Source organism: Leuciscus leuciscus (genome assembly GCF_965113295.1).
Source record: "Leuciscus leuciscus genome assembly, chromosome: 15".
NCBI lineage: Eukaryota > Metazoa > Chordata > Actinopteri > Cypriniformes > Leuciscidae > Leuciscus > Leuciscus leuciscus.
Window position 1 is genome coordinate 17107768 of NC_138739.1, and position 25923 is coordinate 17133690.

Genomic DNA, 25923 nt, shown 5'->3' on the forward strand with positions numbered 1-25923 from the left:
CTTCTGTCTGATATCACTAATTATGGATAAACATCAGAGAGTTGATATAGCTAGAGATGATATAACCATTAAAAGAGAGGGAGAATTTTTTTTTAGAAGCACCTGGTATAGGCCTATTTGTATTTCGTTAACTTTTTCCATTAAAAATAAATAACAGATGTATAAAATCAAAATGTACAAACAAAATGTACAAACAAAATGTGCATTTAAATTAAAAAATGTACAAACAAACCAGTTTTTTAGTTTTTTGAAATTATAAATTAAAATACATGTGTACCCATTTTGTCCCAAAATGGCATGCATAAGTAGTAGTGTTTAACAAAGGAAGGCTTATTGATAAACAAACTTTTTTTTTTAATAGAGCGTTGTTTATGTATTATGGCTGCTAATGACAACGATCGAATATCTATACAAGTAGAAATATCATTCCCCTCTGATTGTGGTGCGTCGTTTTGCCTGTAGGCAGTGTTCGTTGTCCCTGCTCCCCTCTTCAATGCGTTGGAATATCAGAAATCGTCGGTTTCCGGTTACAATATGAAACCAAAAGTTAGATAACATTTATCAAACACTTACCGCAGACGAACAATGAAAATATGAAATTTTGGGAAATGGTCTTCATATTGATGTTGTTTCAAAAATATATAAATCTTGATTCTGTCTAATTGTTTGTCGTTTCTGAACCGCACCCACACGGACAGCAAACGACGATTGTTAACCAAATCGTACTGAACAAAACAACAGAAATACTTTTATTACCAACTATAATTCACTAATACGTTTAACTATTATTTATATGCTATGAAAAAATAAACAGTTGTACGCTATATCCTGAAAGATTGGGCGAAGAGGAGAAGACTCAATGGCGGAACGCAGCGTCTCTGTCGGTAATGGAGAAAACAGAAATTTAGCGCCCTCTACCGGGGATTGGGTGGAGTCTTCTTCTTCTTCTTGTTACTGGCCGCTCACTCCTTAGGAGTATTACCGCCACCTACTGTACAGCCTATATGGGTGATGCATCTGTATAGTCATTTTATTTTATATTCCTTCCCTATTCTCTCCTTTTATTTGTGGATGTATGCCTCACCCACCTTCTGCTGGCGCTGCGTGTTCAGCTCCTCCAACGTCCGCCCTGGGCTCCTCAACCTTCAAGGTGGGCAGAAGCATCACAATCCCCATACATTATATGCGCTGATCCTGTATTCTTTAAAAAGGTTAAAACAGAATCTCTCAATCCCTTTCCCAAGAGGCCTGTGACATTTACTGGTCTATCCTTTTAAACTTGATCATCATATTTATTACATTTAAAAAAAATACATGCTCGTTTCTAAAACATCACATTCACCACACATACCATTTCCATGCTTCCCCATTACTGCAAGTGTTGAATTTAATCATGTGTGTCCTAATCTTAATCTAGAGATCATTACTTCTTCCTTTCTGTACCTTCCATTATTGTTCTTTTCCTACTAATTTGTCAATATTATAATACCATCTCCATGTGCTGCTATTTTCTTTTTCTATGTTGCCATTTGTTTACTAGTTTCTTTTTAATCACTGATTTTACCTCACTTCTCCCCAGTGGTACTTTCATATCCACTAAATTTTTCTTTAATGCCTTTTTTTTATTAATTTATCGAGATGGTCCTCACTGCAGAACACGAAATCCAGGGGGAGGAGTTGGATCCAGATCCAACTCCTCCCACCTTACACATACCTAAACCTACCCATCTCCACCCCCTGATCCCTAAACCCACCACTAAACCTCCACCCCTTAGATCTGGATCCAACTCTGCCCCCTGGATCTCGTGTAGGCTACTGCAGTGAGGTGCTACTGAATTTATCAGCGGTTTTATTTTCTGCTATCCCAATGTGTGCCGGTATCCAAAAGTACATTATAGCCTACCCTCTGTTTTCAATCTGTAAAATAATGTACATAGTTCCATCATTAAATCTTCTCTGTCACTTCTTGTAGACATACTTTTAAGAGCTGACGATGAATCTGAACAGATTAGGCTACAGTCCTAAATCTGTTCAATCCATTGTAGCAGCTATTAGGCTATGGCAATTAACTTTGGAATATAGACAATTTATATATTGATCCAAATTGCATCTTTGTGAATTGTTAAAATCACATATTCTTTCCTATCTTCCTAGACTGACGTCGTCATACTCAGATTCTAATCAGAATATGTGTGTTCGACATCGGCTGCGGCTGGATGTAACCCTATGGATGTATGTAACCGATCGGCGAGAGTAGCCGCGTGCAGTGAGCGTGCGTGCGACAGTATAGGCTGCGACAGCGCAAATGGACAATTCCGCTTCCAACCTGTAGAGGGACCGAAGAGGAAAAGTTATTTGGTGTTGCTTTAAAATGCAATTCAATGAATTTTTAATGCACTTCAAATAAGCATGTTGGGAATACAAATGTAGGCTATTATAAACATACTACTCGAATTTCAATTACATTTTTAATACATTTAATACTACGTCTTTTTCACTTGATATTGTCCCTCCTGCCTATTATGACCAAATAATTACGTTTTATGGCCAATACGTTTATTACAGTTATGTTATACAATCATATGCCACCAGAAACTACACATTATAGTCATAATAGATTAGTTTGATAAAATATATATTTTACCCGTTATTTCTTATAGCCTTAAGCCTTAACTGGCGCAAATATACGGTGTAGATCATATCAGGGGCCTGTACCATGAAGGTAGCTGAACAAACTCGGGGTTACAGGATTAGTTTTGAGTTGACAAAACCAAACCGATGCAATCAGGCTTTATTGGTACTGTAAATGCAGCTGCTTTTTTGAATTTATTTAGAAATGCGCACATACTTTTATTTTGACATGCCGAAAACCGGAAGTAGCGGCTGTTAGCTTCGGTAAGCTCCGTAAGCAAAGCGCAGAGACCAAGCGCACATGTAGCAGTGACACCTGTCTAGTTTCATTTTTGATTCTTTATAATCCATGATTCGTGGTGTTTACTGCAACTGTGTATAAGGGTGATTCTCCAACTAGGAGCACTTTTGGCACTGTGAGTTTATGGAAAATTCCCTCTCTTAAAACACTCGTAAAACAATCTTCCTAGCTTCAATCATTTGTCTTCTAACACAATATAACAGTGGGCAGTTTTAGAATTCCATGGATTATTATTATTTAACAGTTTTTCTGTAGAGCGCTTATAAAGATGTAATTTCCACCACTTTTCAATTTATGTATTTTATTACAATATAATATTGTAAAACTGTTATATAAGATTATGTATCTGTCAACAACATCAGTGGCTACCTAATCATGTAACAAAATAAATCTTAATACTTCATGAACTTAATGCATTTTTATTTAAAGTTGCTAAATGCCAGGAGTTGCCACGAGTTGGGATTTTTGCCTACAGTACGCATCTCATTTTTTGCTCAGGTCTATGTTTATTATAAGTCATTGTAAGTAATGAATTATTACTACTTGATTTAAAATACATTTAGATCCACATCATTGGTTATTCTTATTTTTTTTCTTAAAAACTGTAGTGGTGGAAAGTGGTGGAAATGACGGTTTCTGTTTATTTTTACTTAAATTGCCAGTCCAAAATATTTTTAACCATGTATTTTATTATTTAACATATATGAGTTGAACAGTATACCTAATAGTTTTAAAAATAATGATTACAAATGATATGCAAATTATATAAACCTGCTCAAAACATTCATATAAATATAGATAAATAAAAATACATTTAGAGTGTACTGGAATGGTGATATATAAAGTTCTCAGTCCAAAAGCACAAATATGTCATGAGAACATGTAAATAGCGCACAAAAACAGCATACATCATGTCGAAAGCTACGGCTGTAATTTCTCAGTGGTGGAAATGACAGAGGTGGAAATTACATTTTAGCAGTTTTTCTGCAATATTAGCACTCCCTCATGTCAGGCTTAGCTACTTTTGGACTTAGCATGTTGTTTACTCGTAATAAACATAAATACATTATTTTCATATTTGTTGTACATAATTCAACTGAACTACAGCCAAGGTGGAAATGACGCTGAATAAAAATACTCTGTATAAAAGCTTGAGTTACCTTGATTTATTTTCTTGTGCTGAAGAGCACATGTGCCTGAAGTTTCATCTTCAACTAAAACATCCTTTTCACTGTTATTTCCATGATTACCAAGTAAATAAAATATTTAAGGTGGATCTATTAAAGCTCCCTAAACCTACCCCTAAACCTACCCATCTCCACCCCTTAATCCCTAAACCCACCCCTAAACCTACCAATCTCCCCCCGTTTATCTGGATCCAACTCCGCCCCCCGGATCTCGTGTTCTGCATTGAGGTGCTACTGGAGAGTAGAGCTAGAGCGATATATTTTTCCACGGAGGAGCAAGAGATAAGCTGTGTCCCAATGTGAAGGCTGCATCCTTCGAAGGACTGAAGACTTCAAGGATGCAGCCTATGCGTCCTCTGAAGGACGCACCATCCCAGCTAACACAAGCTGTGTCCCAATGTGAAGGCTGCATCCTCCGAAGGCCGTATTTGAAGGACGATTGGCCGCATTTGAAGGCCGATTGCGTCACAGCAGCGCGACGAAGGACGTCCCAATTCAAAGGCTGCATCCTTGGAAGGTCGCATTTGAAGGCCGATTGCGTCACCGCGGCGCGATGAAGGCTGTCCCAATTCAGTTCTGCATCCTCCGAAGGCCGTATTTGAAGGCCGGTTGCGTCATCGCGACGCGACGAAGGCTACCCTGATTCAAAAGCGACGCCAAATGCGTCCTTCGTTTCCCCGTGAAAGGAAGGATACATAAATGAACACTCAGCGGCCTATCCTACCCTATTCTACCCCATAAATCATTGCGCGCCGTTGACGACAGCATTTATTTATTTATTTTTAAAGGCGGCCGAGACTAGAGATCGGTGGTGGACAGCAAATTCACATTTAAATATAAGTATTATGTTTTCATTTATTTAAATGGCTAGCAAAACCGAGTTAAAGTTTATTATAAACTTCATCTTAACTCCTTCGTCACCATTGCGTGGCTTCATTTTTCAGGTAGTTTGAGGCAAAACGTGTGCTAATATTAGTTTAACGACCTATTTGTAATATTTGCACTAGTCTATCTCACTTGTGTATTAGGCTAAAAGAAATATGCTAGAGAAGTAAGCCCACAACAATAAGAAAAGCAGTTGATAAGGCAATGGGGTTTCACTTTTATGTGTTTTTGTAGTGCTGTCATGAAAGCTATGTGGTTTTAACCAAATTTGAGTATATAGAAATATGATTTCTTAAGTATTTTGTATGCATGTCTTGATGTGTCATATTTTGCAGTGTTAAGAATGCACTTAAGATTGCACCCCTGTGTTAAGCTTTTTTAGAGCAATTCAGGAGAAAAAAAATCTTGCTCTGCCCTTAGGATTGCAAGTGTCCTGGGACAGGTGAGGGTGTGAGTGGGAAACCCACTGCTGAAACTTGGCCCTGGTTTTTCCTCAGGGCCCACGGTGAGGAGGAGCCAGCACCAGCAGCAGCACCAAGGCAGAGGCGAAGAGAGCAGGGAGAGGATGGACAGGCTGTTTTCTCTTCTTGAGAAAATGATTGAAAAATATATTTTTTTTCTACATATTCTTCAACTTTTTTTACTATTTTTTAAAAGGAAAGAAAATCTGTACATTATTTTTATGCAACTTTAAATGTGTAAATAAAAGAGAATGAATTGTTCTGGACATTGTTTATTTTTTTGACAGTCATAATTTCTACATGAAACAAACTCTTGTATACCTTTTTTTTTTCAAATAAAATTGGTAAATGAAAATCATTTGTTCCATGGGCTACATTAAATTACTTTTTCCAACTATTAACAACATGCGTTAAACATATCAAAATCAACAAACATTTACAGTACATAAAATAAGAAAAAAAAATGATGTAGACTATTATTAGAATTTATTAGAATAATAATTAGACTTTCAAAAAGAGTAATTTCTGAAAAAAGTACTTTTAATAACATTTTTTTAGTATCAAGAGTAAAACTAGAGGTATGTATTCTGCAGGGGGAAAAAAAACTCCTTGTCAGGGTTTTTATTATAGTTTGTATTTATATTATGCTACTCCTGCATTTTACTTATGAATATTTTCAAGGTTGTTACATTATATACTTTTGTGTAGTTTAATGTAAAATCATATGTGAGGGGAAAAAAGGTACTTCAGTAGGTTACTTCACATTTGTACGTGAATATTTAATGAAATATGCAGTTCCGAAAATTAAAGTCCCATATCAGTTTGAAAATTAAAGTCTCATATACGTTTGATAGTTGCAACACTATCTCACGACCAATTCGTACGAATGATAAAAAGATGGCTAAATCGTACGAGTGTTTGTACGATTTGTCTAAACCCACGTGATGGGTAGGTTTAGGGGCGGGGTCAGCGATAGGTCATTCGTATGAATTCATACGAATAGAGTGCCGAAGTTATGACGTCACTTTGTAGGCCAAAACGCGGAAGTGAGTTAGCATTTTAGCACTACGGGTTCCCTCGCCCTAAAGTCTATGGGTTTTTTGAATGGGTTTTTGCTAAATCGCCTGAAATAAGGTCTGTGGTTAACAAAGCCTCTAAATATTTTCACGTTTTGATCTATGACATAAAACACACCAGTTATAACCTGCTTGTGATTTTTTAAAACTTTATTGTGTCTTAAAAACGGTGGTTGCTAACAAGTTGCTAAAAGGGACTACATCGTTTGGCGGAGACTTTAGACGTCATCATGACAAACATGAAATCTCTCACTAGCCCGCGTTTCAGCTTCACGTTCTTAGAAGTTTACCTTTCAGTTAATATAGCCTACATAACGTTATTTTTGTTTTGTCCCGAGATGCAACCACAAGTCATCGAATGAAATCTCGTTTGTTTTCCGTCCGATGTTATCCAGCGGAGACTCTGGGTTCGTGCCAGATGGAGTAAAAAAGGCTAGCAGTAGCAAGAATAAACGTTTTTCATAACCAAATCAACAGCTAAAATACCTTTTGTCTTTCTCTTAAAATATCTAAAAGCTTGTTTACTTTGCCACTGTTTAATAGATTAGATCCGCTGCAGTTTTATTAAAGGCTAACGTTACGTTGAGAAATGTGTTTAATTAAAATATTCAAAATAATACCTGGTTTATTGACTTTTATTGTAACTTGTTTGGATATAATTATAGATAGGGTGGGTCCTGCACCTTGTGAACTTGGCTTTTACCCACCTATAATAATATGATTGTATTTGTAAACAGCATTGCCGGTAGTTAAAGCAGGCAATGATATTAATCTTTGTTATTTTAGTAGTAAATGTTAACTATATTTAATGTGCTATATAAACGTGGACAATTCCCAGAGAACACGCTGATATGTATAGCCTAATGCACTGTAAGTTGACTGTCTGACAAATACACAAATTAAATGTTAAACTATTGCATACTACTTGTATACTATTGTAACTACACTCCAGTCAGCTCACAGTAATGTGAATGTGAGATAAAATTTACTACACAGGCTCTCACATTGGGGCTTGTGGATTACCAGGTAAAAATAGAAAATGTTAACAAAATGAGGTTTATTTAGGGAACATATATGGTTTAATTATAATATATTATAATAAGCATTTGCTATTGACAATTCTCTTTAAATTCAACATATATAATTATATACAACTATTATATTAAATGTTTGGAATTGAACTGCGTTATGCTTGTTCAGAGATTATTTGTATAGTTATCTTAAATACATAGTTATCTTAAATACATATTATAACTCCTCTATCTCTCCCTAGTTTTACTTACTCGATTAACCTTGTACCTCATGCTGGCCCTTACAATACCGGCAAGTAAACCAGCATAAGCTGCACTGTTCATGTCCAGATTTATAGTTGTTCTCTCTTCGATCTATGGTTTTTCTATCGTCTAAGAAAAAGGACATGGAAATTGATACGGCCATAGCTAACGTTAACTGCTTCTGAGATGGTTAAAGCGCGTTTTTTTTCCTGGCGAATTAGCAAATGGTATGCAAACACACAATCAAACATAATACAGTGAAAGATAATCTTTAAAGTTTATTTGGGGCACAATGATCAGGCATAATAATCTTAATCACAAAGAAAATAATATTAAGGTTTATATAAACTAACAAAATAATAAACGAATAAATAAAACATTAACAAAAGATTTAAAAAATCTCAGAGAGGCACGCATAAACAAAATTAGTTTCTAACATTTTTTGAAAAACAGAAGGGGCAGTATTTCTCATGAAAAAGTGGATAAGTGTTCATACCATAGACTGTAAAAATAGGTTCATACCATAGACTGTAAAACATAGGTTCATACACAGCGCAGATCATAATGAGCGAGTGAGTGAGTTTGAGGAAGCTTGATGATGACGTTGATCCGCGACCATGGTGTGCTTTATGGTGCCTTCACGTGCTATGGTAATTATGGTAAATACCAAAAGCCGACGTGGAAAATGCACATGAACACCCCCTCATGTGGTATTTTCCACTGGGCAACTCGTAGAATATTTTGATGCACGAGTTGCCGAGATGAGATAACCTTTGACCTTTTCAAAATGGCGGAGAGCATCGCAAGAGTCGTGAATGATAAGCATTGTACACAACTAAACGTTTTTTGCTACTGTTAGCGTATAGTTTTTGTAGCCTATACAATGTTGTGTCATTAACAATTGTAATATAATGCGTTAACACTCAGTGTCAGTTTTAAAAATACCGTTATGGCTTGGTGTTACCTACCCAGAGCAGATGCTAGCTAGCAGTCAATAGGAGCCTGGATCTGAGAGTCCATCTTTTCCCTACATTACGACAACAAAAGCACTTGAACACAACACACTGGTAAATACCAGTTCACAAGTGGAAAACATCATCTTTTCCATAGCACGTGAAGGCACCAGTAGTCCGTTGATAGCCTACCGTTAGCATTTTATATCCGACGGCTTTATTTAGGCTTCAAAATGTATACATTTTGGATTAACTTGTAAAGATTATCTTGATAGACAAAACGTGTAAGGGTCACAACTCTTTGTTGAACACAGATCTTATTTTTTGCGATTTTCCAAAAGTCTATGGGGAAAATGCATTGCTTTTTGATCGAGGGAACCCATGCGCCGCTAACTTCCGGGTTGGCCTACAAAGTGACGTCATTACTTCGGCACTCTATTGGGCAATTCGTAAAATATGTACGATTTTGCAAAAATCGTACGAATTCGTACGAGTGAGGTCGTATGAATTCGTACGAATTAGCCACCTCGTAAAATTTGTACGTTTTCAAAGGGCTCATCTGAAGCGCTCGGACCGGTCGAGCCTACGGAGGATTGTTCTTGTCGCCTGGCAACCGTGACAGCTACCGATGACGAGCGCGAGAAATACTGGACTTTTTTTTATATTCAATTGGGTTGGCTAAACCGAAAATACATGATCCGGCAGCGCCGGGGCTGAAACATCCTCACCATGTCCTCCAGTAAAATATAAAACATAAAAATGACAATAGCCAATTCTGGCTCCATAGCTGTTTACTCAATTCAAGTAGAGGTAACTGCAGACTGGAGCAATGGGCGTGCCACGAGGTCGGAAAGGAATGGGGCGTGCCGTGAGGTATTTTCTATTGGACGCGAAAAGCTTCCTGATCCGCATAAAAGCGTGCTTACGGTCTATGAAAGCGAGCAATAACCTTAATCACTATAATTACACAAGACCAAATACATTTCTTTCACTGTAAAAATAGCAATGATGATATTAAGAATACATTCAAAAGTACGTTACCTTCGAAACCTTCTGTATGGCGCGGGTTACATGACGTCATCACCACCGCGACTTTTTATAGGATCAATCATTAAAAAACATTGTTTGTGATAAATGCACTTTTTGTAACACATCACTTGAAGATATTGAACATTTATTTTTGTATTGCCCTTTTTCTATTTCTTTTTGGACTGACTTTAAAATAGATATGAGAAACATTTGTCTTAATTTAGAACCTCATGACATTTTACTTTGTTTCCAAAACCCATATTTTTCTGAAAACAAAATTATATAATTCAAATATTTTGGCGAAGTTTTATATTCATAAGACAAAAATAAAAGAAACCCTAATATATTACCTTTTATAACACTGATCACACAGTATACTTTGAAAGCCTTTCAAACATGATCACAAAACAAAGTTTTTGAAAATATCTATAACTACCTTGATATTATAAACTTTTATTTTTGCATTTATTTGTATTATGTGCATTTTATACTTACTGTTATTCTCTGGTTTACACATTTTGAGCATTTACAATACCTTGTGTTAATCTTGTTTTTTTTTTTATTGCATTATACTTGAAATGTCTGTACTTGAACTAATAAAATAAAAATATCATTAAAAAACAAATTAAATAATTATTTTAAAGATAAAAATGTCTCCTGACACTATTAAAGTCATACTAGTTTGAACTTTCATTTAAACTACATACAAACTAAAAGTAATGTTATTTTTATAATAATGGTACAGCAAGTGTTTTTGCTGTATAAAGGCATATACATGTTTGATCAAACACTCACCATATAATTATAAAATGAAGTAAAAACAGTTTAATAAACTTGTAAGGGACATTAATCAATTAAGCAAAACAAACACCATTTTATACAAAATACATTTATTCAATTGTCATTTTTACAATTCATTTTTTTGAAACGTCAATAGAATGTCATCAAAGGCTTGTGTTCTAAGTCAAAACTCATTCCTTTACTGACTCATACTGTAGTAGCAGTCCATAGAACTGAAAAAACTCATCCCTTTACTGATTCATACAGTACAGTAGTAGCAGTCTATAGAACTGAACTCATTCCTTTACTGATTCATACAGTACAGTAGTAGCAGTCTATAGAACTGAACTCATTCCTTTACTGACTCATACTGTAATAGCAGTCTATAGAACTGAACTCATTCCTTTACTGATTCATACAGTACAGTAGTAGCAGTCTATAGAACTGAACTCATTCCTTTACTGACTCATACTGTAATAGCAGTCTATAGAACTGAAAAACTCATTCCTTTACTGATTCATACTGTACAGTAGTAGCAGTCTATAGAACTGAACTCATTCCTTTACTGACTCATACTGTAATAGTTTTGGAGCTGTGTCACTACTGGGAGGAGACAAAGACGCACACTGGACCGGTTTTGAAGCTGTGTCACTACTGGGAGGAGACAAAGACGCACACTGGACCATCTTTGCAGCTGTGTCACTACTGGGAGGAGACAAAGACGCACACTGGACCGGTTTTGGAGCTGTGTCACTACTGGGAGGAGACAAAGACGCACACTGGACCATCTTTGGAGCTGTGTCACTACTGGGAGGAGACAAAGACGCACACTGGACCATGTTTGGAGCTGTGTCACTACTCTGAGGAGACAAAGACGCACACTGGACCGGTTTTGGAGCTGTGTCACTACTGGGAGGAGACAAAGACGCACACTGGACCATCTTTGCAGCTGTGTCACTACTGGGAGGAGACAAAGACGCACACTGGACCATGTTTGGAGCTGTGTCACTACTCTGAGGAGACAAAGACGCACACTGGACCGGTTTTGGAGCTGTGTCACTACTGGGAGGAGACAAAGACGCACACTGGACCGGTTTTGAAGCTGTGTCACTACTGGGAGGAGACAAAGACGCACACTGGACCATCTTTGGAGCTGTGTCACTACTGGGAGGAGACAAAGACGCACACTGGACCATCTTTGGAGCTGTGTCTCTACTGGGAGGAGACAAAGACGCACACTGGACCAGTTTCGGAGCTGTATCACTACAGGGAGGAGACAAAGACGCACACTGGACCAGTTTCGGAGCTGTATCACTACTGGGAGGAGACAAAGATGCACACTGGACCATCTTTGAAGCTGTGTCACTACTGGGAGGAGACAAAGACGCACACTGGACCGGTTTTGAAGCTGTGTCACTACTGGGAGGAGACAAAGACGCACACTGGACCATCTTTGCAGCTGTGTCACTACTGGGAGGAGACAAAGACGCACACTGGACCGGTTTTGGAGCTGTGTCACTACTGGGAGGAGACAAAGACGCACACTGGACCATCTTTGGAGCTGTGTCACTACTGGGAAGAGACAAAGACGCACACTGGACCGGTTTTGAAGCTGTGTCACTACTGGGAGGAGACAAAGACGCACACTGGACCATGTTTGGAGCTGTGTCACTACTCTGAGGAGACAAAGACGCACACTGGACCGGTTTTGGAGCTGTGTCACTACTGGGAGGAGACAAAGACGCACACTGGACCGGTTTTGAAGCTGTGTCACTACTGGGAGGAGACAAAGACGCACACTGGACCATCTTTGGAGCTGTGTCACTACTGGGAGGAGACAAAGACGCACACTGGACCGGTTTTGGAGCTGTGTCACTACTGGGAGGAGACAAAGACGCACACTGGACCATCTTTGGAGCTGTGTCACTACTGGGAAGAGACAAAGACGCACACTGGACCGGTTTTGAAGCTGTGTCACTACTGGGAGGAGACAAAGACGCACACTGGACCATGTTTGGAGCTGTGTCACTACTCTGAGGAGACAAAGACGCACACTGGACCGGTTTTGGAGCTGTGTCACTACTGGGAGGAGACAAAGACGCACACTGGACCGGTTTTGAAGCTGTGTCACTACTGGGAGGAGACAAAGACGCACACTGGACCATCTTTGGAGCTGTGTCACTACTGGGAGGAGACAAAGACGCACACTGGACCATCTTTGGAGCTGTGTCTCTACTGAGAGGAGACAAAGACGCACACTGGACCAGTTTCGGAGCTGTATCACTACAGGGAGGAGACAAAGACGCACACTGGACCAGTTTCGGAGCTGTATCACTACTGGGAGGAGACAAAGACGCACACTGGACCAGTTTCGGAGCTGTATCACTACTGGGAGGAGACAAAGATGCACACTGGACCATCTTTGAAGCTGTGTCACTACTGGGAGGAGACAAAGACGCACACTGGACCAGTTTCGGAGCTGTATCACTACTGGGAGGAGACAAAGACGCACACTGGACCGGTTTTGGAGCGGTGTCACTACTCTGATGAGACAAAGGCACCATCTGTTTGACTACTTTGCACATATTTATGTGCTTTATAAAATCAGACTTTTTAATTAGGGTTTTTGAGCAGTGGAAGCAGTGAAAGTGCTTGGTTTGTCTGCATTCCAAGTGGCAGTCAAAGATGATCAAATCTAAAAGAATCATAAACATCAAACACAATTTAAAATAGGAAAATTCATATATAAAGCAAAACATGTTTGTCATAAGTTACCAATTATGATACGTTCACATCAACATTCACGTTATTATCTATAACCTTAACAAGTTATAACAGGCATGCATATCACAACTGAACTCATACTTACGTTCATGGCGAACCGCGCGAAGTCTGTGGCTTTGCAAATGACTGTGTATGCTGTGATATTCACATGGTCTAAAAACACTGAGAGCACAGAACGGACATCGATATAAATCGCCGACTGATGTCTTCGATGCAAATGGACTCATTAATTCTTCTCACTGTAACATGTGTCTGTCAACAACAATTAAATAATTACCCAAGCTGAAAGATGTAAAGCAAAGTATTTCCTCCGCCATCTCCTTTCCGTCTAAAGGAAATGACGATTTTTTTTAGCTAAAGGGAATGACGTATAACTATGGTTACTGCTGATTGGCCAACGCAGTTGCCAAGAAGGAAACTCCTTTGACCAATGAGAAACCTCTTGCCACGCCCCTACCTCCTGCCACGCCCCTACCTCTCTCCACGCCCATTACTCCAAGCTGCAGCTACCCCTGTCTCACTCAATTAGGCTATTCACCTTATTCCAGAAGTAGCACTGGGTGGCGCCATCCGCGTAATCTCACTTCCTGGTTTAGCTACTTAGCGCTGTGTTTGCCCTGGTCCAATCTGTTATCTGTCTTAAGGCCAATTTATACTTCTGCGTCGGGTGCGCGTAGAAGGTACGGCGTAGCATACGCATTGACGTGTACCATACGTCGTACCCTTCGCCGTACCCTGACGCGCACCTCCTCAAAAATGTAACTACGCGTCGCGGCGACGCGGACCGCAAGATCTGTGATTGGTCGGCTGGATAGCATCGCGTTTCCTCCTACACTCTGCACCGCCCGCCCGCCATTTTTAAATTCCGAAGATCAGTGAAGAGCCATGGAAATAGACCAAGTGACCGAGAGATTGCTTGAAGAAGTGTGGAAATACAGCCATCTGTATGACTCCTTCAGTCGCCATTGCTCGTAGAAACCTAAACTCAAAATAGCCGTGAGGAATGTAAACACAGTGGAACTGGAACATTAAAAACCCACCCGCGCCAACTAGCGTTTCGGCGGTGTAACTGCACATCAACACAGACATTCGCAGAAGTATAAATGCTCACGACGGCGTCACCTACGTGCGTAGCCTACGACGTACACTACGGCGTACCCTCGACGCAGAAGTATAAATTGGCCTTTAGTTTAATTTAATTGCCTTCCAATTTAAAGAAATTAGAGATGGCCAGTGTTAACTGTGCAGTCCGTGGCTGCCATAACAGCTGGAGAAAAAGAAATTTGACGCTGTCTCAGCTTTGTTATGAGCATCAAAAGAAGAGATCTGAATGTTGTGGGCCAGCATTTACTCTGCACCGACCCCCGGTCAAGGAAGAGGACAGGCGTGCGTGGCTTAAGGCGCTGAATTTAAAGAATCCGCCGAAGTTTCCTTTTGTCTGTTCGTATCACTTTGTGGATGGTAAACCTACTCCTGAACATCCATACCCCGAGAAATGGTTAGGCTACGTCGCGCCTCTGAAGAGACCTCGCCGGGTGCTAGTAAGACACACAAGTAAGTTGACATGATGAAGAAGTTGTTTGACAAGACTCTCCGCCTGATCCTGTTCTTGTATGTTTAGTGTAATAGACATTATTTATTGGGCTATCAGGACATTTAACAAAGATCATGTCATGTTCTTTAATTTGTTAAAATATGTAAAGTAATGTGATTGGTTCTATGTAACACTTTGTGAAATTATGAAAACCAGAGGTGGGCAGTAGCTGCGTTAGCTAGCTATATTTACAAAGTTTCTTTACTTTTAATGTAATTGAGTATTTTTAACAGTCTGTTATAAATGTTTTTGTTTAACTAAAAGCTTTATTTTGACAATATGAAACATTTCTTCTTCCAAAATTATTTCATTATTTCTTAGTTTTGTAAATTTAAGACCAGATTTTGTGTACTTTTCATTTGAATTGCATGCTTTTTTTTTTTTTACAAATTGTCAAACGGATGTAGCGTTCACAATTTTTCTAATTTGAGTACATTATTTTTACTTGAACCCCTACTGTTGTATTGAAGTAACTTTACTTAAATATACATGTTGGTTACTTAAACCCACCTCTGGTAAAAATAAAAACTACTCTGATAAATGTGCTTTGTCAATAGAAGTTAAATTTTGCAGAGATGTCACCAATGTTGTACTATTTTTTGTTTCCTCAGCTGCATCTGCCACCTGTGCTGTGGAAGACAATAATCATGAGGAAGAAACCCCTTCGCTTCCTCCTGACCACGACTACGCAGGGAGTCCTACCCCATTATTAGACCAGCCACTTAAGCACGATAAGGCAACACAGTGCTCGGGTCCCCCCGAACTGAACAAACAACTTCTCCGCTCTGATCACCTCAGCCTTCTGTACACAGGCTTGAATTTGGAAACCTTTTCTTTTTTAGCTGATCAGCTGACAAAGGATTACATAAATGCCTTTCAGATGGATGCTCGTGATCAGGTGTTTATGTCACTGATGAAGCTGCGGCTGAATTTGCTGCAGGATCACCTTGCTGAAATATTTCATGTTTCACAGTCACAAATCAGCAAGATTACATCATTGTGGTACGACATCATGGAGGAGAAGATGAGGACTTACATCCCATGGCTGCCCAGGGAGACCATTCAAGCTACAATGCCACAATGTTTTAAAGATCACTATCCAACAACAACCTGTGTTATTGACTGCTCTGAAACCCCCCTCCAGAAACCCCACAACCTTGACTTAAGAGGCGAGTCTTACAGTCATTATTACGGCAAAAATACAATCAAATACCTGGTGGCAATTGCTCCCTGTGGTCTAATAATGTTTGTGTCTGCTGCATATGGAGGACGGTGCAGTGACAAATTTATTACAGCAGATAGTGGCTTTTTGGACTACCTACGTGCAGGAGATGTAGTCATGGCGGACAGAGGCTTCATTTCAGACCTCCTCCGTGAACGAAAAGTTAAGCTCATCTTGCCAGCGTTCACAAAAAAGGGGCTGCAGCTGTCAGAAGAGGACACCACCAACACCAGACGCATTGCCAATGTCCGTGTCCATGTTGAACGGGTCATCCGTCGTCTAAAAAACTTCAGACTCATTTCACAGACTGTTCCGATTAATCTGGCCCCCAAATTGGACAAAATCTTGAGAATCTGTGCAGCTTTATCTAACCTGCGTGGGGATATCATTCATGAAGAGGAAGATTAGTTGTAAATTAATAATTGTAAATACTTAAGTTAAGCTTTTCTTTAACAGTGTTTCCTCTACTCAATTGTCTTTAGTGATTCCTGCGTGCTTATATTCAGCAACTGAGGCTTGTGTACATTTTTTTTACATAATGCACGTTTTAAAGAAACATGAAATTGATTCATGTAGAGTTATAAAATGTTGATAGAAACAATCACTGCTTGTTACAATGAAAGCTGTTTATTTGTACATTAAACAGAACATGGAACATTGTTTCTTCCCATGTACTTTTCTCCATTGTTGACATCTGTGAAAGATAAAAGTAATTAGTATAGTCAGAAACACTTAAAATTTAAATGTGACAGACTAATGATGCAGCAGACAGTGTGAAATAAGAGAGCGCTGTAGCTACATTTGTTTTTACATTTATGCTTTACTGTTCTCAGTATGATATTGATATAAGCACACATAGACTATAATAGTATAGCCAAATGCGTTGGCCTATGGTTATTAACAACTGCTGCACAAGTCCATATTACCCGCAAAGTAACGGACTAGCAGAGAAATCTGTGCAAACTGCAAAGATGTTGCTGGAAAAGGCGAAGGCTGACAAAAGAGATCCACACCTCAGTCTCCTGGAGTATCGCAACAGCCCTGTTGATGGTTTCAAGTCCCCAGCTCAGCTGTTGATGAGTCGTCGTCTGCGGTCAACCCTACCAAATACCAATCAGCAGCTCCTGCCAAAAAAGCTATTATGACAGAACGGCTAGACCTTTATCTCAGCTCAAGAAAGGACAGGCAGTTAGAGTACAGGAGCAAGGATACTGGAAACCAGCCGTTATCGTCAGAGCAGCCGACACTGAGAGATCGTATCACGTGCGTACTTCTGATGGACGGGAATATCGACGAAACAGACGTCACCTCCTGGACACGAAGGAACCTCAGGACAGTTCTGACATATCCTTGGGACATGATGGTGTTGAGCTATGTGAAACACCAATCAGCAGGGCACCACATAATGACATTATACACACACCTGACCACACTGATGACTTGCCCAAATCCGTCACTTACAGAACCAGATATGGACGCAAGATAAAGCCCAGAGTCATTCTGGATCTGTGATTGTACAAGGGTGTAGGCGGATCGCTGCCCTTAAAAAAATAAATAAATAATGTTCACAATGTTCAATGCAGTTTGCGTTTTGTATGTGACAATCCATTATTGTGTGAACACATACAGTATGCTAGTACTTTAGTATAATACTATATTGATGCTCTAGTTTGTGCATGTGATTTTTTTGAAAGCTGAATGTTCCTTTCACTTAATATGATATGCAATACTTTCCTTATATTGTTTATTTCAAAAGAAGGGGGATGTAGTATTCTTACATTCTGCTAAGAACCAATCACATGCCAGAGACATTGTATCCTGTGTTCTTATTGGCTACAGCACTTGTCAGTAAAGTTTATGCAGATTGGCTCTAAAAGTTCAGTGTGAATTATGCTGCTGAAGAGTTAACACTCATGTTGCGAGTCTGAGTCGAGTTAATAAATCCTCATGCTAAAACTAGTTCTGCGTGCACCCAGAGTCTCTTTGAACACGAATCATCATAACATTGACAACTTCGGAATGTGGAGGCATCCAAGGCAGATCTATAAAACATTAATATTTCGTTAACACAAACCAGGAGTGCAAACCAGATGAGGCTTCTGTAAGACTACAGGTGAAGCAGTGCTAAAAAAAAAGTAAAAAAAAAAAAAAGTTTTACAAAAGTCTTACAATAACTACTTTCACCAAAAGACGACAGGTTTGCACCACGTAATTTGAAGTTGGCCAAGATTACCTAAAGTTAGCATTTTAAAACAAGTTAGCTAGCAGTAAATTATACTGTAATAATTACGTTTAGAAAAGTCTTACAATAACTATTTTCACCAAAAGAGGACAGGTTTGCACCACGTAATTTGAAGTTGGCCAAGATTACTCTATCTAGCTAATCTATCTAACTCTATCTAACAGTCGAAATCTTAACTAAACAGGAAAACAATCTAACATGATTAAAAACTTACCCTCCATCGTGCAAAAAGATGTACACAGGGTAACGTTAACTTCCCACTCAACAGACGAGTCCAGAGACGGTTGGAAAAACTATAGAATCTTTGACGGGTCCCCGCTGGTGCGCATTGACCCTGGTCGACGAGAACCCGCATGAGAGATGTGACGCAGGACGTAACCCCGCCCCCCGGGCGAGATGCCCCAAAATGTATGAATCCCTGTTTGGGATAATGGTAGACCCAAAGGAGAAGTCAGGTTAAAAGTTTAACAGGTTGAATTAAGGTTAGAAGTTTATTCAGAAAAATTTGTTTACTATTTTATTTATTAAAAATCCACCACAGTACATGAATCTTAGCAGTGGCTCCTTTTAATGTTCCAAGTTCCTCTTTGAAAACTCTTTCATGCTTCCTTAAGATGTCTTGCAACAACTCTGAGCTGTCTTTAATTTTACTCACTTTTTCCCAGCTGAGTTCCAGGTCGAGCCATGATCGTCCTGATAAATTAGGCCCAGATCCTGCCACCACCACTGCTGTGAGTTCTTTGATAAGCCCTGGTACCTAGAAAGTGTCACGATCCACACACAAATGAAACAGGTAGATCCAATAGCAGTATATTTATTGGGGAAATCCGTAATCATACATCCAGTTCAGGCAATAGGTCGTAATCCATAAGGCAATCCAAATACAAGAACACACAGGCAACACAGGGTATCAGAAGTGGCGTGATAAACAACAAGGACTCCGTAACAAACACTAAACAGGCAGGGTATATATAACAGAACTAACAATGATAATGGGGAACAGCTGAGTGCAATGATGATGGGGAACAGCTGAGTGCAATGATACAGTGATGGGTATAGACAAGGATTGTGGGGAATGCAGTTCGAGAATGTGACAGACACCGTGGGGAAGGAGGACATCTAGTGGTGACCCAGGGAACACAAACCAGACACTGTGACATAACCCCCCCTCTACGGAGCGGCTACCAGACGCTCCAAGACGTGACAGACAAAACAGAAGTTCAGGCGGGAGGTGGACTGGTGGAGGATCAGGGGGAGGGATGGGGGGCCAGGTCCATGGAGGGAAACGGGGACAGGGAGTGACAGTCCATCGGGCGGCCAGGGCGGAGACTCTCCCTCGGGCGCCCAGGGAGGAGCGGACAGTCCATCGGGCGGCCAGGGTGGAGACTTTTCCTCAGGCGGCCAGGGCGGAGCGGCCAGTTCATCGGGCGGCCAGGGCGGAGACGACCCCTCGGGCGGCCAGGGCAGAGCGGACAGTCCATCTGGCGGCCAGGGCGGAGACTTTCCCTCGGGCGGCCAGGGCGGAGACTTTCCCTCGGGCGGCCAGGGCGGAGACTTTCCCTCGGGCGGCCAGGGCGGAGACTTTCCCTCGGGCGGCCAGGGCGGAGACGACCCCTCGGGCGGCCAGGGCGGAGACTTTCCCTCGGGCGGCCAGGGCGGAGACGACCCCTCGGGCGGCCAGGGCGGAGACGACCCCTCGGGCGGCCAGGGCGGAGGCTCAAGAACAGACCCCACCGGCTCAGGCTCAGGAACAGACCCCACCGGCTCAGGCTCAGGAACAGACCCCACCGGCTCAGGCTCAGGCTCAGGAACAGACACAGGCTCGACGGCGGCCATCTTGTCAGGGGAAACAGGCTCGGCAGGCGTGACGTGAACAGGCTCGGCGGCGGCCATCTTGTCCGAAGACACAGGCTCGGCAGGCGTGAAGTGAACAGGCTCGGCGGCGGCCATCTTGTCCGAAGACACAGGCTCGGCAGGCATGACGTGAACAGGCTCGGCGGCGGCCATCTTGTCCGAAGACACAGGCTCAGGAACAGTCTCTGGATCGGCAGACGTCCTGTGCTTCCTCCACGCCTGCAGTACCGCCACTGCATAAAAAAGGAAGACCACTCTCTTGGCCGTGGCAGGACTGACGGTGGGCGACTCCGAGACGTTCTCAGGGATGACAGCGGGCTGCTCGAAGGGGACGGCCTCCGGGACGACAGCGGGCTGCTCGAAGGGGACGGCCTCCGGGACGACAGCGGGCTGCTCGGAGGGGACGGCCTCCGGGACGACAGCGGGCTGCTCGGAGGGGACGGCCTCCGGGACGACAGCGGGCTGCTCGGAGGGGACGGCCTCCGGGACGACAGCGGGCTGCTCGGAGGGGACGGCCTCCGGGACGACAGCGGGCTGCTCGGAGGGGACGGCCTCCGGGACGACAGCGGGCTGCTCGGAGGGGACGGCCTCCGGGACGACAGCGGGCTGCTCGGAGGGGACGGCCTCTGGGACGACAGCGGGCTGCTCGGAGGGGACGGCCTCCGGGACGACAGCGGGCTGTTCGGGGACGGCCTCCTGGACGATAGTCTCGGCGGAACGAGACTCTGGCCTGGCGGTCTGGGGAATTGATAGCGCTGAGACCCGTAAAATTCCCGGGCTACCGGCTGTTCGGACAGATGCCAGCGGCCAATCGGCCAGCTTGGACACCAGTCCACTCCACCCTCGGTTGGGTCCAATGGAGGCAGCCGTGCTGGCTGATGGTTCGCTCCGCGGAGGGTCTCGCTTTGCGGCCGACGGAGACACTGGCTCGGCGGTGGCCATCTTCTCCGGAGACACAGGTGCAGGGTTCGCCCTCCCGTCAGGAAACGCCGATGTGGACTCAGTCATCCTGGGAGAAAAAACAAACCGGTCTGACGTAATCCACCGGCTACGTCTCTGCAGATAATTAGTGAACCCCCAGAAGTCCAGAGTCTCCAGCCCCATCATCTCACATCGAGGTAATGGGTTATCAAGGCAATTATTAAAAAGGTCTTTTAGTGCCGCCTCATTGTAACCCATACCTCTTGAGAGAGTCCAAAAAAATTGAGCTAGTCCACCCACCGACTGTCCCTGCTGGCGTAAAGCCATTAAATTACTGAGTCGTCCCCTCCTCTCTTCTTTGGTGGTAGGGGGACGGATTCGGAAACCCGTACTGCTGGATCCTTGCATGACGGAGTCCTTCTGTCACGATCCACACACAAATGAAACAGGTAGATCCAATAGCAGTATATTTATTGGGGAAATCCGTAATCATACATCCAGTTCAGGCAATAGGTCGTAATCCATAAGGCAATCCAAATACAAGAACACACAGGCAACACAGGGTATCAGAAGTGGCGTGATAAACAACAAGGACTCCGTAACAAACACTAAACAGGCAGGGTATATATAACAGAACTAACAATGATAATGGGGAACAGCTGAGTGCAATGATGATGGGGAACAGCTGAGTGCAATGATACAGTGATGGGTATAGACAAGGATTGTGGGGAATGCAGTTCGAGAATGTGACAGACACCGTGGGGAAGGAGGACATCTAGTGGTGACCCAGGGAACACAAACCAGACACTGTGACAGAAAGTGCACTGACTGTCCAATGTATGTTTTTAAACTGAGAGAGCTTGTTTTGAGTTCAGGCAAGTTCCAACACAGATGTTTTTTCTCGGTGCGACAGATTAGTACAGACCAAAACTTGACCATTTTTCAGCAGCAATAATCAGCCAAATTTGCGAGTTGTGGGTGATGGCAATGCTGCTTTTAGACCTCTAACCTGAAAACTGCTTGGCTTTGTAGTACCTGCCAGGGGAATAACCCCCGTCGGTAGTCTTCAGGTCACGGAGGCACACAAGCCTCCCCACCACGACAAGGTAGCAACAACAGGGGAGGTTTCTTTTTGGTGTTTTTTTATTTTATTATTATTAGTTTTTAGTTTTTCTTTAACTAACCTAGATATTGCTGTTGCTAGCTTCTCATAACACTGCAAAGCTACTTTACAAACGGTGGAAGTCTGATGTGTGGCTCGTCTGGTCTGAAATTCTTGCTAACTACAAAAAGAGAAGCAGTTTTGGTGTCTGGTAAAATTATTTTAAAGAGCTGGAAAGTCTGGAAAGTGTGTCTATCTGGTCTTCTGTGTGAGAGTGAATCGTTTAGTTGGTAAGAATGACTTCTGCCTGTAATCTCGTAATCTTACCAACAATACCAATCATTTGTAAATCCACCATCCCAAAATTTAATCTCACCACGTTACTATTGACTAAGATGGCTATTCTGACTTTATTCTGATGTTATCTGTGGTTGAATGTCATTCATTAGGTAAGGCTTTTTCGCAAAAAAATAAATAAAATAAAATAAAATTTAGAAAGCAACTGGAGGCAAGATTGTGCAATCAATTCTTAAGGTCAATATAAGTCTTTTTGTGGCAAGTGACCCAGGTAAGTGTGGCAAGTGACTTCAAATTTATTGTGTTTATGCATAGGTTACCTTACTGAATGGACATGAATGTGTTAGTTATTTGGCCCCTGTTTTTTCTACTTGTGACTTTATGGTTCCTTGGCCATAAGTCAGTTAGGCCTAGTGTTGAGCTCATTTGCATATTTAAAATAGATTTTTCAAAGAAACTTGTAAAACAAAAATGTTACTTTTCATGTATACTTTCACTGTGTGAGGTTTGATTGTGATAGGAGTAAAGGAAAAAAATAAGTCCATTAGGGTGTATTTTGGGCATAATCGATTAGTATATTGTTCATTTGCATATTCCAATTCATTTTCAAAGAAACCTCTAATACAAAATGTTTTACTTTTCTTGTAGACTTTCATTGTGTAAAGTTTTATTGTGGTAGGAGTAAAGGAAGAAATTAAGCCTATGCGGGTGTATTTTGGGTAGCCTATTCGATTAGTGTATAGCTCATTTGCATATTCAAATTCATTTTCAAAGAAACTTGTAATACAAAAAAAATTACTTTTCATGGGTACTTTCATTGTGTAAAGTTTCATTTTGATAGGAGTAAAGGAAAAAAATAGCCCCATTGGGGTGTATTGTTGCCTGGCATTATTGCCACACATCTCGGATTGATGAGAATTTAACATATTTCCTTACCTTACCTTTCCTTCCTTCCTTCCTTATGTTGTTCTGGACAACTCATAGAAATTATCTAAGCTGAAAACAATTATTTTTTGTTACAGTGCTCCTAGTAAAAGTTACCCTGGAGCCCTGACTTGTATTTCATTTAGGAAAGCCATCATATCTTCATGACAGCACTCATCCTGATTGGGCCCCATCCTTGAAGCTGGCAGGAGAGACAGGTCAGACAGGAAAGGCTGAGAGAGCAACAGACATCCCAGAAAAGAGACCCAGAAAAGAATGTCTAATGGCCAGGTACAATAGGGTGCAGCAGCGAAGAACACAGGCATCAAGTTCAGGGAGTGTTGCACAGGAACAAGAAAGCCCAGGGATGAACACTACAGAGGCTTACAGTGAGGTTGTAGAGGATTTTGAGACTGTTGAGGAATATACGTGCACATCTGAAGTGTGCTCCAAAATAAAAGCTGATCACCAGAGATTGCTTACTGATAATATTACTTTGAAATGTCAGCTAGCTACAGAAAAAATAAGCATCGACACACTCAGAGATGATGAGAAAAAAGTCAGATTTTACAGGTTTACCCAGTTTTGTGAAGTGTATGCGGATACTGTATGCACGAGATAGTTATAAATATCCGGATAAGTTACGGATGGCAATAAGGACGGATCTTTACTTAAAGCTATTGGGTCTATTTGATATGGGTCCAGACCAATCAAGCTGATCTTATCTTTATATCGACGAGATGAAGCCATTAGGCTAGCTGCTACTGCTCTCCTCAACTCAAATCTGCGTGCGGCTAGCGGCAGGAGTCAGATGTCATGTCAACAATATGGCCGCGGCAAGCTACTTCCGGTGTTTGCGAATAAGCCCTATACAGTGCACCTTATGACCCATGACGTTAACTTGAACTGCGTTTCTGTCAGTGCGCGACTACAGCTCGTTAATAAACAACGTTTTTTATTTATCCATTTCATACAATCCACCTTAATTTAGTGCACTTGTGCAAAAACATTTTTCAAGTTCAACATTTTTGTTTTTGTTGTTGCTGATAAAACAGATTCGCTGAGACAAAAAAAAAAGACATGCATTTGTTTTTGTGTGTTTCCTTTGTAAAAGTTTCCCCGGATATACTTTCCTATTTAATGCACACTTTTCCTTTCAAGTTATATTATCAGCATTACAATTTGAGTAAATGTATCCGTGTAAAATGTAAGTGATGATGCCACCCTTCTAGAACAATGTGCATTATTTATTACAGTGTAATTAGTGTTAGCTCACAATTTTTGCCTTATTGAGAGCATTAGGTGAGGTGAACTGATAATATTAGTGATTCTCATTTCTTTATCAAAACACTAAAACTGGTACCGTTTTGGAGAGAAATGTGGTATTTTTTAATCTCTCTATTTGACCCATGGTGTGTGATGCTGAACTATCATGTTTGTGAGTTTCTAAAGGTTCTTTGCACAGTTATGAACAATTATATGTTATGTGCAACAATACCATGCTCAATAACAAGTAAAAGTTCTGGAGAAGTGGAAGAAGAGAAACAGAGACAATCTGAGAATAAACTAATAAACAGATAAACTACTAATTTCTCTAATTGTCTCTGTGTAAAAGCAAAACAATAATTAACAATAACAGCATCACAGCATAAGAGACATTAGGATTCAAATTGTCCTTAAAAGATATTTATTTCTTGCAAGAAATGTTCCCAATCCATCCACAGACCAGCTGCAGGCGGAGTGAGACCCAGAGCAGAGGTGGGCCAGCTTCTTTATAGTGTTCTTTTCAAAAGCTATCTTTTACAGCCCCCACTAAACAAACGAAATAGAGGAACCCCTGTGGCTCCCCTAACCCCGGGAATCTTTACACCTCTGAAGTCTCACACACACCTTCCAGCTGTATAAAGAAACTCAAAATACAGTCAAATAAATGTATGGCATTTCATTTGTTAAATCATTGAAAATAAAATACAAAGAAAAGATCTTTTTTTTTTTTTCACAACACTCTGTTTCTCAGATTCCACTGGAAACGGACTGAATGAATCAGCAAGTATAGTGATGACACAGATTCCTGATGGAGTACAGCAGGGGACCAGTTCAGTTTGATGAGATAACACACACACACACACACACACACACACACACGCACGCACGCACGCACGCACACACACACGCACGCACGCACACACGCACAGTGTCAATCCGTCTTTTTTATCAGCCTTTAGAATCTGTCCACTGAAATTGAGAAATGACCCCCGTGCTGTAGTTTGAAGTGACGCGGAGAGTGCCAATACGTGAGTTGGGAGTGAGAACGTGTTGGATTGTAAGTGGAAATGCTCTTGCATTATATCATATTTTTAGTAGGCCTACATGTCAGTTTTTATCAAGGAAAATGGTTTGTTTCTT

General features: G+C 41.2%; 2 protein-coding genes across 14 annotated transcripts in view; both read right to left on the reverse strand.

Moving 5' to 3' along the window:
• Positions 1-898, reverse strand: part of LOC309475980 (uncharacterized protein) — a 30342-nt gene extending 29444 nt beyond the window's left edge. For 3 of the 4 annotated variants that reach the window (XM_082139027.1, XM_082139026.1, XM_082139024.1), the window contains exon 1: positions 574-898. In XM_082139027.1, coding sequence (XP_081995153.1) covers positions 574-619 — 46 coding nt within the window. In that variant the 5' untranslated portion in view covers positions 620-898. The remainder of the gene's footprint in view (positions 1-573) is intronic. The other variant, XM_082139025.1, reaches the window with a different exon arrangement.
• A 9769-nt stretch (positions 899-10667) lies between these two features.
• LOC309475327 (uncharacterized protein) lies at positions 10668-13886 on the reverse strand. Of its 10 annotated transcripts, none has more exons than XR_014197606.1 (3): positions 13447-13886; positions 11028-13272; positions 10668-10819 (listed from the first exon to the last, which is right to left on the reverse strand). XR_014197606.1 is itself a non-coding variant. In XM_082138063.1 (3 exons), exon 3 carries the CDS (start codon positions 13160-13162, stop codon positions 11132-11134), a length of 2031 nt encoding a protein of 676 aa, XP_081994189.1. In that variant the 5' UTR covers positions 13163-13272; positions 13447-13523; positions 13639-13886; the 3' UTR covers positions 10668-11131. The 10 variants fall into 10 exon arrangements, 7 of the variants coding, with proteins under 7 accessions (XP_081994189.1, XP_081994187.1, XP_081994186.1 ...); XR_014197607.1 differs by having other exon boundaries at positions 10668-10973; positions 11023-13272; XR_014197608.1 differs by having other exon boundaries at positions 10668-10925; positions 10970-13272.
• Positions 13887-25923: the final 12037 nt, after the last annotated feature.

What these genes read in the sequence shown, in the direction of transcription:
- LOC309475327 (XM_082138061.1), bottom strand. Translation starts at nt 13,588, where the DNA reads ATGAGTCCATTTGCATCGAAGACATCAGTCGGCGATTTATATCGATGT. An exon ending in TCGCGCGGTTCGCCATGAAC is followed by an intron (nt 13,273 to 13,446) that starts GTAAGTATGAGT and finishes TGATTCTTTTAG; the next exon opens with ATTTGATCATCTTTGACTGC.